Here is a 21,847-nt window from a genome sequence, read left to right on the forward strand (position 1 = left end):
TTTGTAGAAATGATGGGTGGTTAAATTAAAGCTACAATATTTCCAGGAATTTCCCAATTGTAATTTCACTGAACTCAATGGGACCCAATTTCCAAAAAAGTATGGACTGAATTAGAATGTACATCAACTTCTGAAGCATATCCTATCACTGAAAACACAGCAAAACAACTAGGCTCCACCTTTGAAAATTAAACATGATTCACACTACAGCAGAGGTCTCCAACCATGGAAACTTTTAGACTTGTGGACTTCAACTGCCAGAACTCTGAGAGTTGAAGTCCACAAGTCTTAAAGTTGCTAAGGTTGGACACCTCTGTATTATAGGTCTACACGGAAATTGCCTTGATAATAAAACAGACAAAAAAGTTTCACATTTCCCTGTGATCCTTTTTATCTTCAGTTTGCCTTAATTTCACATGCCCAAAAGCACATTGGGCAAACTAAAAGAATTTCAGTGTTAAGTAGAACAAAAGAAATAATTTTCTTTTCTTTAGGAAAAGTTAAGTTTAAAGATAAGTCTAAAAAAATTAAATCTTGGTAACTGAATCTGTTACTCTTGCCATTTTGTTAATTTATGCCTCCTGGTACATCACTATCTTATTTGTAAAACACACCGGAGTTTATTATGGTCCTTAGAGATGAAAAAGTTAAAATAAATTATTTCAGTATTTGCATACCAACTTTACTTTTTAAAACTGTAAGAATGGTTAATACTGAAAGTCCTTTTCTCTTTCTGCAATATGTATTCCTCTTTCTGCTGGGATTCCCCTACTAGACTAGTATTAAATAGGCTGGAAAGCCAAAGCAAAAATTAGATTCATCAGATTGAACTCTATCATGACAGAAACACACACTTATGCCTCCCCATCCTTCCTATTGCAAAACTATGCAAAAGTGGATGGAGATATATAGCAATCAACGTAAAGTATATTTTGAAATTAGGAATAGGAGGAAGGGCTTGAAAATCATTTTCTGAGATTGAAAACCAAATAAAATGCAAAATGAGACAATCCAAGTAACGCATAGAAATTGATGTTCAATCTGCACAGTTTTATAGTCGGTTGACTGTTTATAGAATACATGTTCTGCACAGGGCAACTAAATTGGCTACTAACACCTCCGCTGACTAACAGTGGATTAAGAAACCAGATTACAAAACTGCTTTTTACTTTAAAGGTAAGTGTGGCTATTGAGAACAGAAATGACACTCTCCCACTCTTTTAAGCATCCTTGTCAGTTTGGGAGAGACTTAAGAGGATTGTGTGCAGCCATCTTCCAGAGTTGTGAAACCATTACTGATTCTAACCAGTGCTGATGGATCTATTTCAAATTCAAATTAACTAACAGTTAACTGCAATAAAATGAAATGCTATGTTACTGTATGATTAAACTGTTAAAGTGAGGGTAAAATCTGGGTAAGGTTAGAAAATGTAAAAGCTTTAACTTGTGCTTGGGCTGTGTGACCTTTATAGAATTGCATTTACAATGAACCAAAATAGAATTGGTTATATTTCACAAGCGTGCATTTTCAACCCAGGTAGTGTTGCTCTATTTTGAAATAATCTTCTCTACAATTAAAAGAGCAGCATTTCTCCAAAAGCCCAAATACCTGACAAAGTCTGCTCAAGTGCAACTTAACCTGCTGTAATATCTTGCATATGTTATGGTATCAACTCTCTTCTTGAGACTGGCAAATGAAACTTATATGCCAATGGGCTTTCAGTCTGAGAAATGAGTTATTGTCCAGAAATAACAACAAACACTGAATCACTAGGGAACAAGTTCTATGTGCAGGAAAACAGATGAGCTCATGGATGACAAACAATCTGAAAATTAAAGGAAGGTTAAAGATGTTTCATTACGTTAATGTTGAGACAAGCAAATGCTGGTTTTATTATTCATACATACAAAATAAAACATTCTATGCCCTGACCACTAACTTATTTCAGGCTCTCCTCTTGCTATCATTTTCCATCACTGTATCAGATAATCACGTAACTGGCATTAGGAAAACCAATATTTCAGACCCAGCCCTACTTATATTTGACATGCTCAAATTGTTCCTGTATTTCTGCCTTGCAAAGAAGCATTCAGTGAGATACCAGTCCCTCTCTGTGCTCTCTCAACCCAACCTTTCACTTTATAACCTTACAAGGGTCCCTATCTTACCAGAAAAGAAAAATAAGGAGAAGGACAGCACATTGCTATCATCCTATGTGTCTTCCACAATTGCCACACCCTGAAGGCAGCTAGAACAACATTGGGTGTCAAGAGGGAGGCTTACAGATAACACCCACACCAATTCAAGCCAAAGAAATATAATACAAAACAATAGTAGAACACTACTTGTACTATTATTTTTGAATTATCAAACTGAACATTGCCTCTTAAAATAAAATCTGTGTTTGTAAAAACAAATTTTATCAAATTATAAGGCATTTATGTGTAAATAAAATAAGGGTGTTACTTGATTTATATAACATTTTATATATTGCTTTTCTAATATACAAGCATCACTCAGGACAGCTAGTAACATTAAATGTTAGATAGGAAGGCTGAAAAAGAAAGCAAAAAAATGAAGTGTTTTGGTTTTAAATAGCATTTCAACTACATTTTGACCTTTTAACTTCACTACTGCTAAATGTGCTCTATTATTTTTGGAAAAATAAATTTGTTAGCTTCTTAAATGCTGCACGATCCTTTTTTTATAATTTTTTGGCTGTAGAAGACTAACAAGGTTGGCAAATGAAGTTGCCTGAATATCATTATTCTTTAAAGGTTGTCTCTTTGAGAAAAAAGCTATCTTGATAGACTGCTTAAAACTATTTTTAGTTTGCTTTTTTAAAAAAAATCTTGGGGATTATTCAATTAAAAAAAACACATGACGTTCCCTTCTACTGTAAAATAAATGGGGATCAGTTACTGGCAGTATCGCTTATCCTGCACAGGAAACCATACTGTTTTCTGGAGTAATGACTGTTTTGTTGAATTTAATTTGATTCACTACACTTGAATTTTCAGGACTGTTCTGAACACACAAAAGTTGATACAACATTTACGTCATTTAAGGCCAAATCCTCATAGAATTCCTAATGTTCTTCCCTACTCTTCAGTGTCTTATATCTGTATGGAAAATCCAAACAATGAATATATACTCAATAGCTACATTTCTACATTATAGCTGGAATATGTTCAAGAAAACAGAAAATTGCAATTAACATTACATGAACTTAAGAATCATTCTGGCATCCTATTGTCACATTCACCAGGCAGATGCCATGGTAAGACTAGTAGCACACTAAGGCTTCCTTTCTTACATTCCTCAGAAATGAAAGACATATTCTCTATGACACAGGAAGTGATATATAGTTACCATGACTAATTGTCATGTATAACTAGTTGGAATATTTTCCTGAACAAAAGTCTTCCAAATATGCCATAATTATTTGAAAATGTTTTTTAGGAGTTGAAAAGGAGTTGAAAAAGGAAAATGCCTGTTCTTGACAATTTTACTGTTGCTTTCTGGCAAACCATTTAAAAAATAGTGAGGATGCTTTCCAAAGAAGGCTGTTACGTTTCATGGATTTAAAAAAAAAATGAAGTTAGACATTCCGTTAAGCATTCTTAAAATAAATTGTCATATCTCAGCCAACCCTGCACTACTGAATGGCAGCTATAATTTTAAATTAGAAATTTCACACACATCTTAAACAAGCTGAAAAGTATATATACAAATCACATCCAACTTTTAACATTTCTCCAGCAGTGCCATCTATATTTGCACTCTTAAGTCTTTTTAACATTGTTACTGATTTTTTTTTCCTTGGATTCTATAATTTATACTATTTGTTTCAATTCCATTTTTGATATATTACTATTAGTCCCCTACAAATCTATAAAATACTTCTTTCAGCAATCACTCATTTCAGTTTTATGTTGAATTATTTAATCACTTTTATTTTTGATTCCATTCATTCTGGTAGACTTCCATGTTTAACCTTTTTCGCCCATTTCCAAAATAATTTCCATAAATGTCACTGCAATATCTTTGCCTCTTTTAATCCCAGTTCTGTTTAGTTGCATTTTTTGTAAATGCCCTTTTCTCTTTCTATATATTATGCAATATTTTACTCTGCAGCACCATTTTCTTGAACACTCTTCTCCCCTCCATAGCTTCTTCCATTTCATCTTTCCAAAAGCATCCTTCTTCATACTTTCTATCAGCATAACTCTACACATTTCTATGCCACTTCGAAATACAATAGATTTCACTGTATTTCACTGTATTCAAAGCAACTTCCACATTTTCCTTCCTTATACCTACTTTCTATTTGTTCTATGAGAGCTTGTTTGGTTAGTACTGTTCATAGGACTTGCAATTTCTATTCCTGCAACTGTTTCACTTTAGCTTCTTTCCCTTTTCTTCCATGCCCAATTTCCCCTAAAATTGGCCCTACCATATAAAAATGTATCCCACATACGGAATATTATATCTTTCTATCTTCCACTAATTCTCTCATTGGATACTATTAAATTAGTCATACTTTTATACGTATTCCTTTCCAACAGATATGACTAGCAGATTTTGACAGGTTGCTTACCAACTGTCTCATTCGCATCTGTTTGAAGTTATGACAGTGCTGAAAAAATACAACCAATGTCCACATTCATGACATTGGCAGTGCCCTTCAGTCACAGGCTCATCATTCTAGTCAGTACACAATGTCTTGTGTCTGAACTATTATTTTTCTTTTCCTCTCCTTGCAGACCAGAGAGATCGGAGAGAAAGGGATTACAAGGGAGTAAGCAGGCAAACAATGGTAATATACTGGGCTATTAGCATATCATACTTGCAATTGTCAACGCCAACACATTGCTTTTGATATGTAGGCCCCATTGTTTGCCTACTTGCTCTATAATAATCCTTTCCTCTTCAATGAATGTAAATACAAACTTTAATTCTCTTTTTGCTAATAATTCTAATGCCAGAGTGAGCATTACAAAGGGCAAGGGAGTAGATAGGAGGCAAACAAAAGCTATTAGTGTGAACTGATTAGTATTCTCAGTTTCAATCCATAAAGGATAATCATGGTTATATGGTTTTTTACTTATCGTATTTTTTGGAGTGTAAGACTCACCTTTGTCCCTCAAAAAAGAGGCTGAATATCTGGGTGTATTTTATATACTGAATACTGCATTTTTTGCTTCCTGAAACCCGGCCCCCTTCACCAAAATGGCCGAGCACAGCCTTTAGGCGGCTTCCAGAGTACTCCTGGGGGCTGGGGAGGGCAGAAATGAGTGAAAAGCAGGATGTTTTTTGCTCAATTTTGTCCCCCCCCCCCATCTATAAGCCTCCTAAAGGCTAGGCCTGTCCTTTTTATGACAAAAAACAGGCCCACTTTTGCAAAGAAAATCAAAAAATGGACCATTTTTTGTTGTTTTTGGCCCCCCACTCCCTAGGAGCACTCTACAAGTGTCCTAAAGGCTATCCATGCTCTTCTTTTGGGAAAAAAAAAACGGGCCTGTTTTCGTGAAAAACGGGCTGTTTTGGGGAGTTCTGCAGAGTGCAAATTTTTTTTAAAAAAATTGCCTCTTCAAAATCTTGGTGCGTCTTATACACTGGTGCGTTTTATACTCCGAAAAATACGGTAGTGACCACTTTGCTTAGTGATGGAGTTTCTAGTTCCAACTATGTTGCTACACTTGAACCATGCATGCTAAAGAATCCATCTCATTCATTCTGATTTAATTTTATAACAAACAAGTGCTTACCTTTACACAATAAGTAGGGTACAAATATGCACGTTCAAGATTAAAAGCTTGGCTGGGAAACAGGCATATTACGTTAGCCCTTAGTGACTTGCAAGGGTATTTCGGAGATGGTTAATAAAAAATTCAATTTAGTTTTATGGTTAGACATTAAAATATTTTATGCTGCAAAAATGTTCATATCACCTTGAAACTTGCTCTTTCTTATGCCACATATAGTGATAGTATTATTATCCTTGCTATCAATAGTCATCAGAGAACGGAGAAGAAAAAGAAAGAAGTATCTAATAAAGTTCTCAAGTTTAAAAACTAGAAATTAGAAAAAAATATTTGCACTGGCTCATCAGACTTGGACAAAGCATAAAGAACTGTTAAATAGAATGTCGGGAACTTCATATATTTTAAGATTTGGTCATTTATAGTGCTCAAATACCTTTAGCTCAAAATACCAATTACAGATAAATTTGCCAATCCCTATATTTGAAACCTAAATGCGACCTAAATAATTATTTCAAAAAGTAATATTTTTTTTTACCATATTCACCAAAACGAAGAGATTCCCATTGCTGTCGTTCAACAACACTGCTTACTGCTCGGACACCAGCATAAATTACCAGCATTCCTAAGGTGGCGTCTAGCAGAAAATTGATAAGGTATCTGAAGGGACACAAGAGGGACACAGAAAAACACACAAATTTAAAAATTGATTTTTGTAAATTGTGTAGCTTTGATGATTTAAATCTTCATCTATCAACATTTATTTTCAGCTTCTGAAAATACACTCCCATTTTCCAGTCTGAGCAATAAAAACAAGTCAATAATAATAATGGCACTTCTATGTATACAGGTAAAGAACATCAATTTTAGTATAGAATTAGAAGGTAACCTACAGCATATTATTCTTTTAGGTCATTCGTACAGCTGTGGTAGCAGGATCAGCTACTAAGGATTTTTAATATATACTTCATTAAGTTATAAAACTGAGGCAGCAAAAAAAAAAGGAGATGGAAATGGCCTAATTGAAAAAGGAAGTCAATCTGAGCATTTTTGTTTTAATATAAAAACTGTAGCAGCTAATATATAAACAGATATTATTCTCTGCCTCATTTAAAGCTGAAGCAATAATATTTTTAAACACAGTTTTTAGCATAGCATGAATACACAGAGAGGAAAGTATGACATATTCATTGTTGCAGTAGGGTCAGGACAACCTATATTCAAAACCCTGCTCAGCCATAAAGCTGATTAGATAACCTACCACGTGCAGCAACTGCATGAGTAAAAATTGGAGAGGAAACTGTGCACCATCCTGAGCTCTTTCAAGCAGCAGTAGTTTAAAAATACCACAACCAAAATTGCTATTTAATTGATTTGCAAATGCTTGAGTACATAAAATACAGCACAGAAGAAAAATACAATGCTTTATTTTTCTTTAAAAAAAAACCCGTTATTAGGATATAAAAGCCTATAAACAAGACTGAGTAGCTAGAATAATCTGAGCAATTATTACATGTAAAGGCCAGCAGAGGTCACTATTGCTTCAGCTAATAGAAAAGTGGACAATTGCTTCACAGTTGACTGCATGTTAGTCAGTTTTTGTGGTACTGTTTATGTCACTTGACAATGGAATGTAGTATACTGTTTTAATTTTAATTTATTCATCAATTACAGCATCAAAGCAATAGAAGAAAATGCTTTTCTATAGATATTCTGGACATTTTTATCAATTTGATTTGAATGTCAGGCTAAACATAAATGGTAAAAGTTTTCTTGAGTTTGGGTGATTTTATATTAGCAAAAATATGAAAACAGATTACCACTAACTTCATTTCAAATTGGGTTTTTTTTAAATTTTCCAATCTAGCATAAAAGTCGGGGGATTTTATGGACCCCCATCAAAGAACCAATCAGGTATAACCTTGTTCAGCTTTAGTTTTAATAAAATTAGCTAAGGTTAGCTAAACAAATGCCAACTATCATGACAAGTATCAGCTACTTGCTATATTTCAGAGCCTGGAGACTCTTAAATTCAATAGGGCAGGGCTCCTGCACCCCAAAACATCATCCAGAGAGATGAAGGAAAAGTTGGCTCTGGGGTAACAAAGAAAAATGTATTAAGAGCTGGTGAACAGGGAGAAAAGTCCCAAAAGTCTTTCCAGAGAGCACTAGTCAACCATGACTACAAAAGTAAAACATTTGGAAGAAAAAAGAAGACAAGGAGGATTAAAGAATTCAAGTGACACAGTATCATTGATTATTGTCTTCAGGATTCAAGAAGAGATATTTTTAGTCCCATATCAGGTCTAGCCAGTACTTCTAAGATAACAATATACTAATTTTGAAAAATAAAACTTGGTGCATATCTTGGCATTCTTGTTAGCGGAACTTCGGTAAGATTTTTCTCCACTTACAGTGAACAGGGATCCTCTTCAGTAAGGTCTGATAAATATACATTGGCAAAATGGATGAACATCATCCCTATGGCTTGTTTGGAAGTATCCAAAAACCTACAAAAATTAAGTTTTTAGACATCAAATTGAATAATCGACTGCATATTTTAATTTATATAGTTATAATTTATATCTCTTGAACCTCCCCCCTCATCCATAAACATGGCTGATGTTACAGTTTTATTTTAGAATAAGGGGCAAGAAGAGTTATGGCGTTTCAGGTTTAGCTTTGAGAGAGCAAAATACTGATATTTTAAAGATTGCAAAACATTTAATGGCTTTTTGGAATCAAGACAAATTTCTCTTTAAATAGTTCACTTCTGAAATCTTGCAAATTCTTTGAGTGAAAGGGCTAGCATCATTAGACCACAACAGCAATTGACAGTAATCAAACATTTGAATAAAATATGCATCTCATTATTCTAGAACATGGGCGAATTTAAATGGGTTAGACTAAAACCTATTTTTAACAAATGTACTGAACATCGTACAAATAATAAATGTACCATACAGGTAGTTCTCAATTTACATCCACAATTGAGACCAGAATCTTCAGTTACTGAGTGAAGCAGACATTAAGTGAGATGTCACATGACTGCTTGGTTCAAACCTCTTGGTTTCAATCATTAAGCAATCTCCTAGGTCATTAAATGAACAGAATAAAAGTGCTGTCTGCCAAAGGGATTCAGTCCTACACAGGACCATAATCTTTTGGGAGGCAGCCCTTTTGCTCTCAAAGAAGCTGACTAAAAGTTTTGTTCTGAAATCCAAGCAGGACTTTGGCATTGAGCAGAGGTGTCAAAGTCACATCATCATGGCAGTATCACGTGATGTATCGGGACTTCCTCCCCCCTTCGCTAATCTAGGTGTGGGCATGGCCAGCATGTGACGCATCCGGCCCATGGGTCGGGATTTGATAGCCCTGGCATAGAGCATTTGCAGCCAGCCCCCAGAGAAAGAGAAGCCCCTCTGGTTTCTGGGGGCTGGCTGCAAATACCCCATGCTGCAAACATTCTGTGCCAAGATCCTGCTTGGATTTCAGGATGGACTTTCCCTTCTGGTTTCTCCATTGACTTTTTGGGAAAGCTGACAGGGAAGGCTGCAAATAGCCATCATATGATAGTGGGACCCTTGGCAACATGTAAAAGAATTGTGCTCAGATTACAATCAGGTGGCTTTGATATATATCAATATAGCCTAACTTCAGGCATATGTTACAAATCCCTTCATTTAGTGCCCTCCAGATTTTGAATGGTCACTGAATGACAGCTATTTAAATGAGGACTCCCTATTATGGAAGTTCTCGTGGATCTTATGCTTCATAAGCTTGTTGTAGAATTGCCACCAGGAAAAAGTATGACATTTTATTTATTTATTAAATATATATGCTTTAGGTTTAGCAATAAAGAGCCTTACTGAATTATGAAAAGTAATGACACTTTCAGTGGCCTTTTGGGAACAAGACAATTCAAAAATATTGTTGCAAATAGATGACTGAACAAAAACTGGAATCTATATTGCCAATAATATAATCTTAAGTCTCTATTACTTACAGAGTATAACTGCTACTCCTACATTTTAGCAAGATCTTTTACAAAAGAAAGAGTTGTGTTAATATTTATATACATCATTGTCATATTACATCTTTTATAATGAATTACTCCCAGCCAGCAAAAAGAGTAGACATTTACCAAATTCTCCAAGGACGTCTTTCATGCTTTGGTTCTCTGAAGCGTTTCACTGAAAGAAAATTAGCAACTATTAGTAGGCTATCAACTAGTCTTCCACCCAGATGGAATCTATATGCAACAATGGTATATTCCACTATTGCAGATTGGCGTCTAAGGTTTAAGGACATTCGTAAAATGATAATGGTACTCAATACAAAGATTCTGTTAGTAATTAAACCCAGGTGTGTTATTGTTAATGCACACTTTCTTTCGCCCTTGTCTCTTACAATCTGCAATTCAATAAACAGAACCACTTTAAAACCAGTCCCATGGCTCATCTAGGGTAGGGTAAGACATTAATCATTCTATTAAAAGAAATGAGGAATTTCATGCAACTGAAAACAACTGAAGAAAACTATTTAAAGCAAATTGACAATAAATACATTAGAAGGTGATAAGAAAAACCTCAGCAAACAATTAGCAGTGTGGTTATTATTTCAACTAACATGACCATTTATCTTTAAAGCCAATGCCTAAACTAGTAAAAAAAATAGCGCGCGCGCGCGCACACACACACACACACACACACACACACACACACACACACCTTTACCCCATTCAATCATATTCAGTTCTCCAAGAAAGGTTCCTGCAGTTTTCTTTGCAGGGTTTTTCAGATGTGGTTTGCCATTTCTCCTTCCTAGGGCTGACAGAAAGTGACTACTCCAAAACCACAGCTGGCTTTGTGCCTAAGGTGGGACTAGTCTACCAGTTCCTAGCTGGATGCCTTAATCAGTATTGTACACCAGGAGAGGGGAAGTATGGTCCCTGTATGATCTGTGGACTTCAATTCCCAGAATTCCTGAGCTGGCTGGCTGGCTCAGGAATTCTGGGAGTTGAAGACCACAGGTCCTAAAGGGGCCATAGTTCTCCACCCCTACTGTACACCAACCTGGCTCTCAGAGAGATGCAGTTCAAACAGCACTTTTAAGAATATCAACACTGCATTCTGAAAATGCGAAACTTTGGCAAGATAACAAAACGCAAGATAACTTATAAACAAAGATAATCATAGGGGTAAGAAGAAAAGAAAAGAAAATCAAATTTTTTAACTTTTAAGAATATCAACACTGCATTCTGAAAATGCGAAACTTTGGCAAGATAACAAAACGCAAGATAACTTATAAACAAAGATAATCATAGGGGTAAGAAGAAAAGAAAAGAAAATCAAATTAAACTACAGAAGGTCTCATTTCTTATACATCATGCAGAAAATAGAAGATTTATCTAATATCTCCAGTCATTCATCTCATTCATCTCATATATTGGACAATGTATAGTCCAAAATAAAGCCATTTTATTCTGTATTCTTCAGATTGCCCCTTACATCATCCAAATTCTTGCAGTCTTGATTCTTCTGTCATCGATTTGCCACCAAAATCAAATAGTGGATTGACCTTCACTTTATTATGACTGGAACACTCATGATTCTTATTATAAGGGAAAAAAAGTTTAAATATGTAAGCATATTTCCAGCCTCTTGCCTTATTATTTCCACATAATATTCCAAATATTTGAAAGAAAAAATGAATTGCTTAGAAATGATATCCCTCAGCAAATTCTGAAACACTTTTTTCTAAATCTAAGGAGCTTCATAATCAGTTTAACTTTGAAAGGGTTTTAATGACAGCAATAAATCAATGTTTCAAGCTTAGAAAATGAGCATAGTAATGTATTGGTCTTTTGCCAATATTCTACTTAGCATTACACTTTGTCTGTTGTAACAAGTTAGGGGAACCCGAATAAACAAAAATCCATTTTTGCTGTGGTTTATTTTTTAGTTTTACTTGAAAAGCACAATTTCCATCCAAGGTCATCCAAATGCATCCTGATTTAAAGCTTAAGTGTATAAACTAAAACTCTTTTTCTCCATTGAGACCATATAAAGTTTTGGTCAGGCCCTGGATTCAACACTATAGAACTTATGGCTGGCTATTGTCCAGTCCAGGCAATTTTTCCTGAGTAAATTCGAGTTCTCCAATAACTTCTACTTGGGAAAACCAACAATGTGTGTGAGTTTGTGCATTTATATAGATGAACAATGGGCTTCCATCTCCCTGCAGCTGATTTCTAGCAAGGGAATGTGTTTTCTTCTCTTCCCTAGCACATACTCTCAGAGCCCTATTAATGGCTGCATCAGAGCTTAGGCGGCAGTAAGAAGAGGGGGAGATGGAGACTGTTGTCATTTTACCACTGATATTAGGAAAAAGAAATAAATAATCCTGATGTGGAAAGGGTGTTAAATCGTCTGCTTTCCTTTCCTTAAAGCAGTTCTTGCTCAACCCAAATCTAGTTTTAACAGCCTCTTCACATCTGATGAGACAATCTTTCTATACTTTCAATTTATATCCCTTTAGGAATTCTCAAATTTATATTTTTCAGGGATGTGTCCTCCCAAGTCTCAACATAGATAATTACAATACCTGAATGAATTCTGCCTGGCAGGCCTAGAAATGACATCTGCAACCATTAATATATTTTTTCCACAACGTTGCTTCACACCAATCCTAATCAATACCTTTCATTATCTATCTCACAAATAAAGCAAGCTAAAGAATACAGGTGCTCAACAAGCATAAACAACTCATTGATCATCTGATTAGGCAAATTTTTCCTGGATTTTTTTTAAAAAAACCTTTGTTGTCAAGCATAACTACTACTCATACAGAGGAAGTTTCTCCAAAAATCCAAAACAAGCAAATATAGGGCATGTGGCATCTTAGCGCAAAACTGATCATCTGAAAGAGGAGGAAGAGAAGAAGGAAAAGAAGAAGCAGGAAAAAAGGAAAGAAATTAGTTATAAGAAGGAGTGAAATTAAGGAAAACACACAGTTGAAATTTGAGTTTTATTTAGTTATATGAACTAAATTTTGGGACATAATTTTCCCCAAGCATGGAATAACTTCTAACTCAAAACACAGCATCGTCTTAAAAGCTCACAATTTATTTAGAGCATTTAATCTTATATTCTACATAAATAAGCAAGAATTTTAGAATTTTCCTTTTAGTAAATCATTTTCCTATGATCAAATACCCTACAATTCAAAACCACAGAATTTGAAGGGTTAAGATAAAATGACCATATACCATGTTTCCCTGAAAATAAGACATGCCTTGAAAATAAGGCCATGCCAGATTTTTGAGGTGGGCAAAAATATAAGCCCTCCCCCAAAATAAGCCCTAGTGAAGGGGTAGGTTTAGCCAAAACTTCCCTTCCCCGGTCACCTCAGGGCTTCTCAGCCCCTTAATCGGATCAGCTGAGCTACCACATTCACAAAACAGCTGATTCAGAGTGCCACTCAGGCCTCTGCTGGTCGCTTTTACAGCCAGTTGCAGCTGCAAAAGAAGCCGGAGGCCAACCAACACAACCCACATGCTTCATGCCCTCCTTATCTAATGGTGACAGTCACAGCAGGCAATTCCGTCCACGTAACAAGTCTGTGCTGAGCTTCAGGACAGGTAAGAGGAAGGAAAATCTTCCCATCCTATGTTCAAGCCATTTGCAAAAACGCCCCATTTCGAGCCTTCAGCATATTCCAGGATTGCAGCATTCAAGGCTCGGAATGGAGCATTTTTGCAAATGGCTTGAACATCGGATGGGGAGATTTTTCTTCCTCTTACCTGTCCTGAAGCTCAGCACAGACTCAGAACAGGATAAGAGGCAACCCCCCCCCCTTTTCCTGGCAATCGTTCTTTCTTTGGGATCTCAGCGCAGACACACCTCCCCCCAATGCTCTATCCAAAGCCTTCTCTGCTTCTGTGCAGGGCTCCCAAGGAAAGGATGGTTGGTGTGTGTGTGTGTGTGTGTGTGTGTGTGTGTGTGAGAGAGAGAGAGAGAGAGAGAGAGAGATCCCTAACACACACACCCACCCATCCTGCCTCCTGCACCTGAAAAATAATAAGACCTCCCCGAAAATAAGGCCAAGCCCTTATTTCTAGGGTCAAAAGAAAATAAGACCCTCTCTTATTTTCGGGGAAACATGGTACTACAGGATCAGGAAGGACTGGAAGTCAGATCATGCCAACTGGTGAAAAGTTTAATGTAATATGTAGACTTTCAGAAAATCAAATTTAGGAAACCTAGTAACCATGTTTTTCCATACAGGTATACAGGTAGTTTTCAATTTCCAATGATTTGTTTAGTGACCGTTTGAAGTTACAATGGCACCAAAATGTGACTTATGACTGGTTTTCACACTTATGACCATTGTAGCATCCCCATGGTCATGTGATCAAAATTCAGATCCTTGGCAACTGATTCATATTTATGACGATTGCAGTGTCCTAAGACCATGTGGTCAGCTTTTGTGACCTTCTGACAAGCAAGATCAATGGAAAGCCATTTAACAACCATGATATTAATTTAACAACTCCAGTGATACACTTAACAACTGTGGCAAGAATGGTTATAAAATGGGACAAAATTCAATGAACAGATGTCTCACTTAGCAGCATCAATTCTGGAGTCAATTTTGGTCATAAGTTGAGGATTACCTATATTTGGTATCAGTAATAATATAAGTGCCCAATATTTTGCAGACTGCATGAACAAATATATATAATAATTTACAAAAAACCAAAAGACATTCTAATCTAAATCTCACATTAAAAAGTAAAAAAATATAATGAAAGAAACTGTTTCCCATATATGTGCAAATTCTGTTTATATGTTTTTGTAGCAAATCTATAAACGCATAGTAAGCAAGTTCGTAAAACTCATAGTAAGTTTTCTCAGGTTTCTACTATAATGAAGACTTTTAAACAAGGGTTTGTACTAATCACATACACACAGAGCTTTTGTGAACTTCCAAAGAAAGGAAAGAAGGATCTGTGGAGTCCTTGGTGCTCTCTGAACTTGGTTGTTTTATCTCCTGGGTAGTTCTCTGACTAGAATATATAAAATGGATCTGGAAGATTCTGTTTTGAAGAAAGCACTTTGGCAATGGATGTGTGAGAGTATAATGCAGAAACTTACAAAAAAGTGAAATTATCAATAAAATAGCACTATTTTTGATTCCACCATGCACATAAAGCATTTCATATACTGCTTTTTATTCTTTAAACTTCTCACTTTTCTCTTCTTGAGGATTTTGTCTATTCCATCCAATCACAACTCACCAGTTCTCCTTCCTCCCAGCCTTTGCAGTTTTCATCTATTTGTTTTTAGTTTAATCCTCATATATCTCTTCTATATCAAGGTCCCCAATCCCCATGATCTGTGAGATGCCAGAAACTGGGCCACGCAAACAAGTGAAGCCTCATCCGCAGGATGCAGGCAGCACACGAAATCATGCCCTCTCTTGTCGGTGAAAAAAATGGTGTCCACAGAACTGGTGTCTGGTGGCCAAAAGATTTGGGGCGGGTGGGTGGGTGCTGTTCTATATGACCAAATTACTTCAGATCTCTCTTTCATAGTGATTAACCGCCTTTCCCACTCTGTCCACATTTATCTAGCAATTGTTTATCCTTGACCCCTACCTCATGTTGTTTCACTATACACACTGCTTTCACATTTCTGATGCATTCATGCCACTGACTTTTTTGTTTTTCTTAATTTACCCATCCTTGCTTTTGCATAATAAATTGGGCAGAAACATGCTTTTTATACACAGCCACTGACAAACTTTCATTGCTTTCAATAGACCACATACTATCAAAATTTCCATGTCATAAAGTTTCTCCATCTGTTTAAGCATTTAGAGAATCTTTCATCAAGGAAAATATGTACTTGCATTCGTTTTTCACAGTTCATGTATTATTTGCAATCATGCACATCATTTATAACGCAATTACTTTGGTTATTGATATATTAATTTACAAAATTCATGTATTCAACCTATACAGCTCTAATGCCATCACAATTACTCTTGACGTATTTACCCATCAAATACATTAAACAGCTAAGGAACACTGCAGATTCTTGTCTTATTCTCTCCTCAGTGCTGAGCATTTAATTGCATGTTTTACTTCTACCCTGCATCATTTTTAGTGCATTCAGCAACATTTTAAGTCCACATTTATGCAAAACATTTCACACTTCAAGTCTACTTACTCTACTATAACTTAATATAAATCAATAAATGCACAATAAATTTCCTTTCTCAGATTCAGCTGTTTTTATTTTCTGAAAGAGGACAACTGTCTTATCTCCATTCTTTTGCTTAGCACAAAGACACACTGCCCTGGAACAAACTTATATTACATACTTGGCCCCCAGTGCCAAATGCATGCAGTACTGGATAGGTTTAAAGTAGTGCAATGAAATTTATATTTGCCAGTAGACGAAGTTGAACCTGTAAAAGTAGAAAAGTATTACAGGAGAATGGAAAGAAATCCCATTTCTTTCTGAAAGGGAAGAATGACAATATTTTATTTATGATATTGCTTCATAAATAACAGCAATCTGAAAAAAAATCTAAGGGATATCAGTCTGCAACACTTCTAGCAAAAGCTAATGTTAGTTACGAAAGTAAAAGTCTCCAGGATGCTAAAAAGTAATAGTCATGAAACATAAAAGCTTATTTCTTGGATAATTTCTTTACTTGGAACATTATGTTTCCTGTAACATGCATCAGGACTCTTCAGCCATTAGGTCAATTATGGCATACTAGTTGAGTTTATTTATTGATCAGAGATAACTAGTTAGTAATTCAGAAAGTCTCCATTTCTACTCACAGAATTTGATTTGTTTTCACTGCTGCCTTCTGAACTGAGAAAACTCAGTTAATAGGAAGAAAGGAGGTGATTTAGAAGGATTCAGTACACTTATTTTATAGGAAAGGAAGGGGGTAAAGGTAATTCTTTATTGTTACCTAACAATACCTAACAGCTCTAAAGCATGAATGGGAAGGCTTCAGTTTTTATTTTTCCAGATTCATTTTTCAATTTTCATTTGGTTGGCTGTTTATTGTTAGCTTGTTTGGCAGTTCCTTCATTGGGATCTGCTTCTTGATTGTTGGTCTAATATTGGTGTTAATCTCTGCTCATTTGGGTGTTGATGGCTGATGAAGATATGTTCTCGTCTTTGTAGCTTATTATCTCTTTTGAATGGTATATAGGTCCAGGCATCCAAGAATCTGTAGTGTTTTTGAACTTTGCTTGGTCTAGGATGGTCATATTTCCCAGCTGAAGCTATGATTAAGTCTGTCCAAGACTCCTATCTCTGTGTCTTGTTATAATGTCAACCAGAACTGCCATTGCTAAGTGGTACATTGTTTTTTGACCCCTTCCTCCCATGTATTTAATCTTAGAGCATCCACATTCTCCTTTCAGATGAAAGAGATGTGTAATCCTATTAGCTGGGAGAAGCAGGTCTCATTGAAATTGGTGAGATTCATTTCTAAATGACCTGTGTAGAGTTGCAGTAAGCTCCTACATACCAGGGAGCAACACACCTGAATAGACAAAGCCTAAGTAATAGTGCATAAGAATAGGTATGGGTATGAAGCATACAGAGCAAATAGTAATAGCATGGCAAATAGAGTTGTACAATTTTATCACTAAAGGGGGAAATATGCTTAAGAGTTCATGAGGAAATATACATATTTACATTTTGATTTAAAGAGACAACTTCTGAGATAAGGAGCCTAAAATCTGCATACTAATAGCCACCTAGAGGATAATTTTTAAACAAATGCCTCATCTGGCTTGTTTTACAAATTGTAAAACTAATGAAAAGATGGATTTACTAGTAAAGAGTTATATTTCTGAATATAGATTTTTGAAAAGAAAATATTTATTAGCCATTGATTCTTTATCCTTAAACCAGAATCTTCTGGTAAAAAAAGTAACATCTCTAATAAAATAAATACTGATTTATATTGGAGGAGCTGTCCATGGTCATTATACATTTCTTTAAAAAACTTAAAAATAACCCCTCAAAGTTCAATCAATATGAATGGTTTTCTCTTTCAGAAAATTAATAGAAACTATATCATTTCTCTTATTGTCTTTTCGAAGTCTATAGCAATAATTCAACTTACAACCTATCTTTATCCATCATTAAAAATACACTATGCCTATTGTTGTATTTTATAAATATGTCCATAAATGACCTTTTTAAAAACAATATTCTCATCTGAAATTTGAAAATTAAAAATCATCACCATAAATCTAATTCACTATTTCAAGTAACAGCACTTACGTAGGGAAAATGGCTAGAGCTATATGTTCCAGAGGTATTGCCTGTTTGAAGGAACTACTGTAGACTACAAATAACTTTTTGAAAAAAAATCCTTAAAAAGAATGTCTAGAATAAATCAAGAAAGCTATGTATGTTTACGTTGAGTAACAATAATCTCAGGATTTATGTAATGGTAGTACTATTCATGAAAAATTGAGAAATGGTTAAAATCCAAAGAAACTGAGATTTAAAAAAGACCATGTTCATGACTAAGCATTCTCATTAATCATGGAGTTCTTGATAGGGAGAATGACTGTGGATGACTGGAACATTGAACAGAAACATTTTGTACTGTAACATTTTACTATAAAACCCAATAATTTTCAAGTTAATTCTAAATTTAGGAATGTTGCATAATTAAAAACAGAATTCTTTACAGGACGTGTTACATTTTATTAATGACATCATAGGTATCTGTAAGAAACTGAGACTGTAAGAGATGACAAAACATGCATAGTGATGTCATGGTGCAAAATCCAGCCATATGTAGTGACTGAAAGCCTAAGTAATGATATATGCTCATATGTGATCAGTTATAGTTTTGCTGCTTGTAAATCAGGTTATGCAAATAAAAAGCAGATGCAAGAGACAACAAATATTCTTCAAAATACTTTATATACTTTTTCTTATAAGCTTTATAAAACTACAAACACACAAAATAAAACTTCAGTAACTTTAGGTCCTCGACAATCGAGCCCAAAATTTATGCTGCTAAGCGAGATATTTGTTAAGTGAGTTTTGTTCTATTGTATGACATTTCTTTCCACAGTTGTTAAGTGAATCACAGCAGTTGTTAAATTAGTTACATGTTTGTTAAGTGAATCTGGCTTCTCCATTGACTTTGGGATCCTGCAATGGTCGTAAGTGTGAAAAATGGTCATAAATTACTTTTTTCAGTGATGTTGTAACTTTGAATGGTCATTAAACGAACTGTTGTAAGTTTAGGACTAGCTGTAAATGATTTTCCACTTTATACTGACTATTCATAACTCAGACCCAAACAGAAAGTTAAAAGCTGCTGCTCTAGGACTAGTATAAACCATAAAATCACTTAAAGAATTTTCAAACATGAATCATTCTGCTAAGCTGAAAACCTCTGAAACAAAAAAAACCTCTAAAAATGTTTCTAAAAAAGAAGACATGAATTCAAGTGTTAGCTTTTATGATAACTTTCCAAATAAGCCCAAGAGATCAGAAACTAACATGGCAGAATATTAGAATATAGCCATATTCCATATTCCAGCAGATTTTAAACAGCCTATGTACAGAGTAACACACTTCCAAAAGTCATGCATGATCATCCTTAAACTGAAAATGAAACAGTATTGCCAATCAAAGCGCCATATCCAGCAAGTCTTTCTTATAAACTATGTCAAACATATTCACAATTATTCATACCAGAATGTAAATACAGCGATTAAATACAGAAGTTCTACCAGCCAGTATTTCCAAATATATTAGCTGAGTGAAAAGAGTAACATCAGTTTGTTTGGGGCAAATATTTAAATCCAGTGAACCAGTCTGGTCTTGGCAATGCAGTGCTTTCAAAATATTTCCGATTACAATTTCTTTTTGCAGTTCCCCCACCCCAGACAATGGCAAAGGATACTTATTAGGTACAAAGGAAAATGTGACAAGCCTACACCAGGCCAAATCCAAAAATGCCGGGGAATTTCTAGAAGCCTGACACACTGACAAATCAGCCATCAATATGCTTATAGATATCAACAACATCTATAGACTATGCAAAAGAGATAATCAACCAGCACCAATAAAAAAGAGACCCCAACACCTCTTCACCAGTAATCAGCGCTCAGATCAGCACAGACAATTAACTCCAAGGTTAACTTCAGACCAGCAATCAAGTAAACAATACCCCAATCAAGAAACTGCCAGAGCCATCAGTAAACACCCCAAGGAAGAATCCTTAAAAGCACCCCCACCCAGCCAGACATGCAAGACGCCAGAATATAAACTGATAGCAAACAGAATTCCTTACTAGCCCTGATGATGTTACCTAGCTAGGGTCATGAAACCTCTGCAAGAAAACAAGCTCAGAAACCCAAGGACCTCCCCACCACCCGAAAATACCTATATCTACATCTACGGTTCTACATCTAGAGCCCAACAGCGCAAGCAGGTAGGTGTCCCAGGAATGAAGAGAAAGAGCCTCCTTCCAAAGCACACTTGGTTCTTCACATACAGTATTGCCAGCCGCCAGACTACTGGCGTGCAAAGCATGACCGAGCCTTTTCCAGAGCAGAGAAGAGGAAGGGGACGCGCAGAGCCGAACAAAGCCCAGCAGCTCCCCGCTCGGCACAGGGAAAAACCACCGGAAAGCCGGCCTATCCCTCTTAGGGCCGGCCGTTCGAGAACGAGGAACGAAACCCAGAGACAGGGGCGGGTCACGACCTCACTAAGGGAGCAGTGCAGCGGTAGGCACCGGGGGTAGAGGCTGCGAGCAGCAGAATCAGAAAGCGGGGAGGCAAAGGCTGGAGCGGTGACTGAAGCGGAGCAGGGAGGCGGTGGCCCGCCAGAGGCCAGAGCAGCGACTCCAACAACAGGGGGAGAGAGAGAGAGACGCGGGGCCGGACGGAGGACTCACGCAGGAGGAGGCTGAAGGCCACAACCCCCAGGAGCCCCTGCAGGAATATGCCGAAGTTGTTCATCAGTGCTCCGTTCTTGCAGCCGCGGTCTTCCGGCCCGGACCTCAACGTGGAGGCGGAGGAAGAAGCGCCGCCGCTCCGCTGAGGGTCCAGCTTGGGCGTGACAGCCAGGGAGCCGTTGGGGGCAAGGGAGCCCCCCATGGCCCACTCAGCGCGGCGCGCGGCAGGTGCGCGCGCGGCGGCTGGGAAGCGAGCCGTAAAAGCCAGGCGCGCTCATATGCTCCGCGGCACTTCCTGGGCAGGCGGCGGCGGCGGCGGCGGCGGCGGCGGCGGCGGCTGCTGCTGCTGGGGAAAGGGGGGTGGGGGAGGAGGAGTTCCCCACGCGTCACGGCACCGCCGCCACGTGACGTACCCGATCCAGGATTGGCTCGTTGGACGGCTCTGGGGCGTGGCTTAAGGGGAGAAACCTGCCCGTGAGTGCGTCTTTTCGTGTGGCTCACTGAGGAGGGCGGGCAGAGCCACGGAGGTTAAAGAGCCTGCGGGGCTGCGCGCTTCGTTGAATGCGGAGTTTAAGGGGTTCCCATGCTTGGTGCAGGAGAAGAGCCGGGCTTCGACGGCGGCCCTGCTTCTGCGCTTGCGTGTCTTCTGTTTCTAGCGGGGTTTCCTCCAAGCAAACCTTCGTTTGCCTTAAGGCGTTCGTGACCGGCGAAAAGACGGACGCAGTTAAGCCGCTGAATCCCGGCACGCCTGTGCAGCTCTTTGGGGATTTTCTTTTGAGGACACGGATTTAAAAACCGGTCAAGAGAAGGCAGACCGCGGCAGAGCTGAAGGGTGGAAAACGGAATTTAATTGTTGCTATGGGTGTTTAATACTATGAATGCAATTCCACCTACGGATAAGAATTGGAAGCTCGATTTTTATTTCGGATATTAGGGTTTTTTTTAGGGCAACGATTTCAGGTATATATTACGAATGGCTGTGCCTGTATTGACACGTATATATTTTGTATGGCTAACCGTGGAAGCCTACACGTGTCTTTTCTGAAGACTCAATATATTCTGCATATTTTGCACTCAAATGTAAGGTAATACCGTTGCTTTCGTTAAGTTC

General features: G+C 37.1%; 1 protein-coding gene across 1 annotated transcript in view; it reads right to left on the minus strand.

The window, feature by feature from the left end:
- LOC116503094 (store-operated calcium entry regulator STIMATE-like) overlaps positions 1-21,058 on the minus strand; it is a 32,094-nt gene extending 11,036 nt beyond the window's left edge. The window contains exons 1-4 of the mRNA XM_032209271.1: positions 20,737-21,058; positions 9,911-9,959; positions 8,181-8,276; positions 6,305-6,426 (exon numbers count right to left, since the gene is read on the minus strand). Of these exons, the coding sequence (XP_032065162.1) occupies positions 6,305-6,426; positions 8,181-8,276; positions 9,911-9,959; positions 20,737-20,938 (469 nt within the window). The 5' untranslated portion in view covers positions 20,939-21,058. The remainder of the gene's footprint in view (positions 1-6,304; positions 6,427-8,180; positions 8,277-9,910; positions 9,960-20,736) is intronic.
- Positions 21,059-21,847: the final 789 nt, after the last annotated feature.

The sequence above is a fragment of the Thamnophis elegans genome, chromosome 2, assembly GCF_009769535.1.
Source record: "Thamnophis elegans isolate rThaEle1 chromosome 2, rThaEle1.pri, whole genome shotgun sequence".
Taxonomy (NCBI): domain Eukaryota; kingdom Metazoa; phylum Chordata; class Lepidosauria; order Squamata; family Colubridae; genus Thamnophis; species Thamnophis elegans.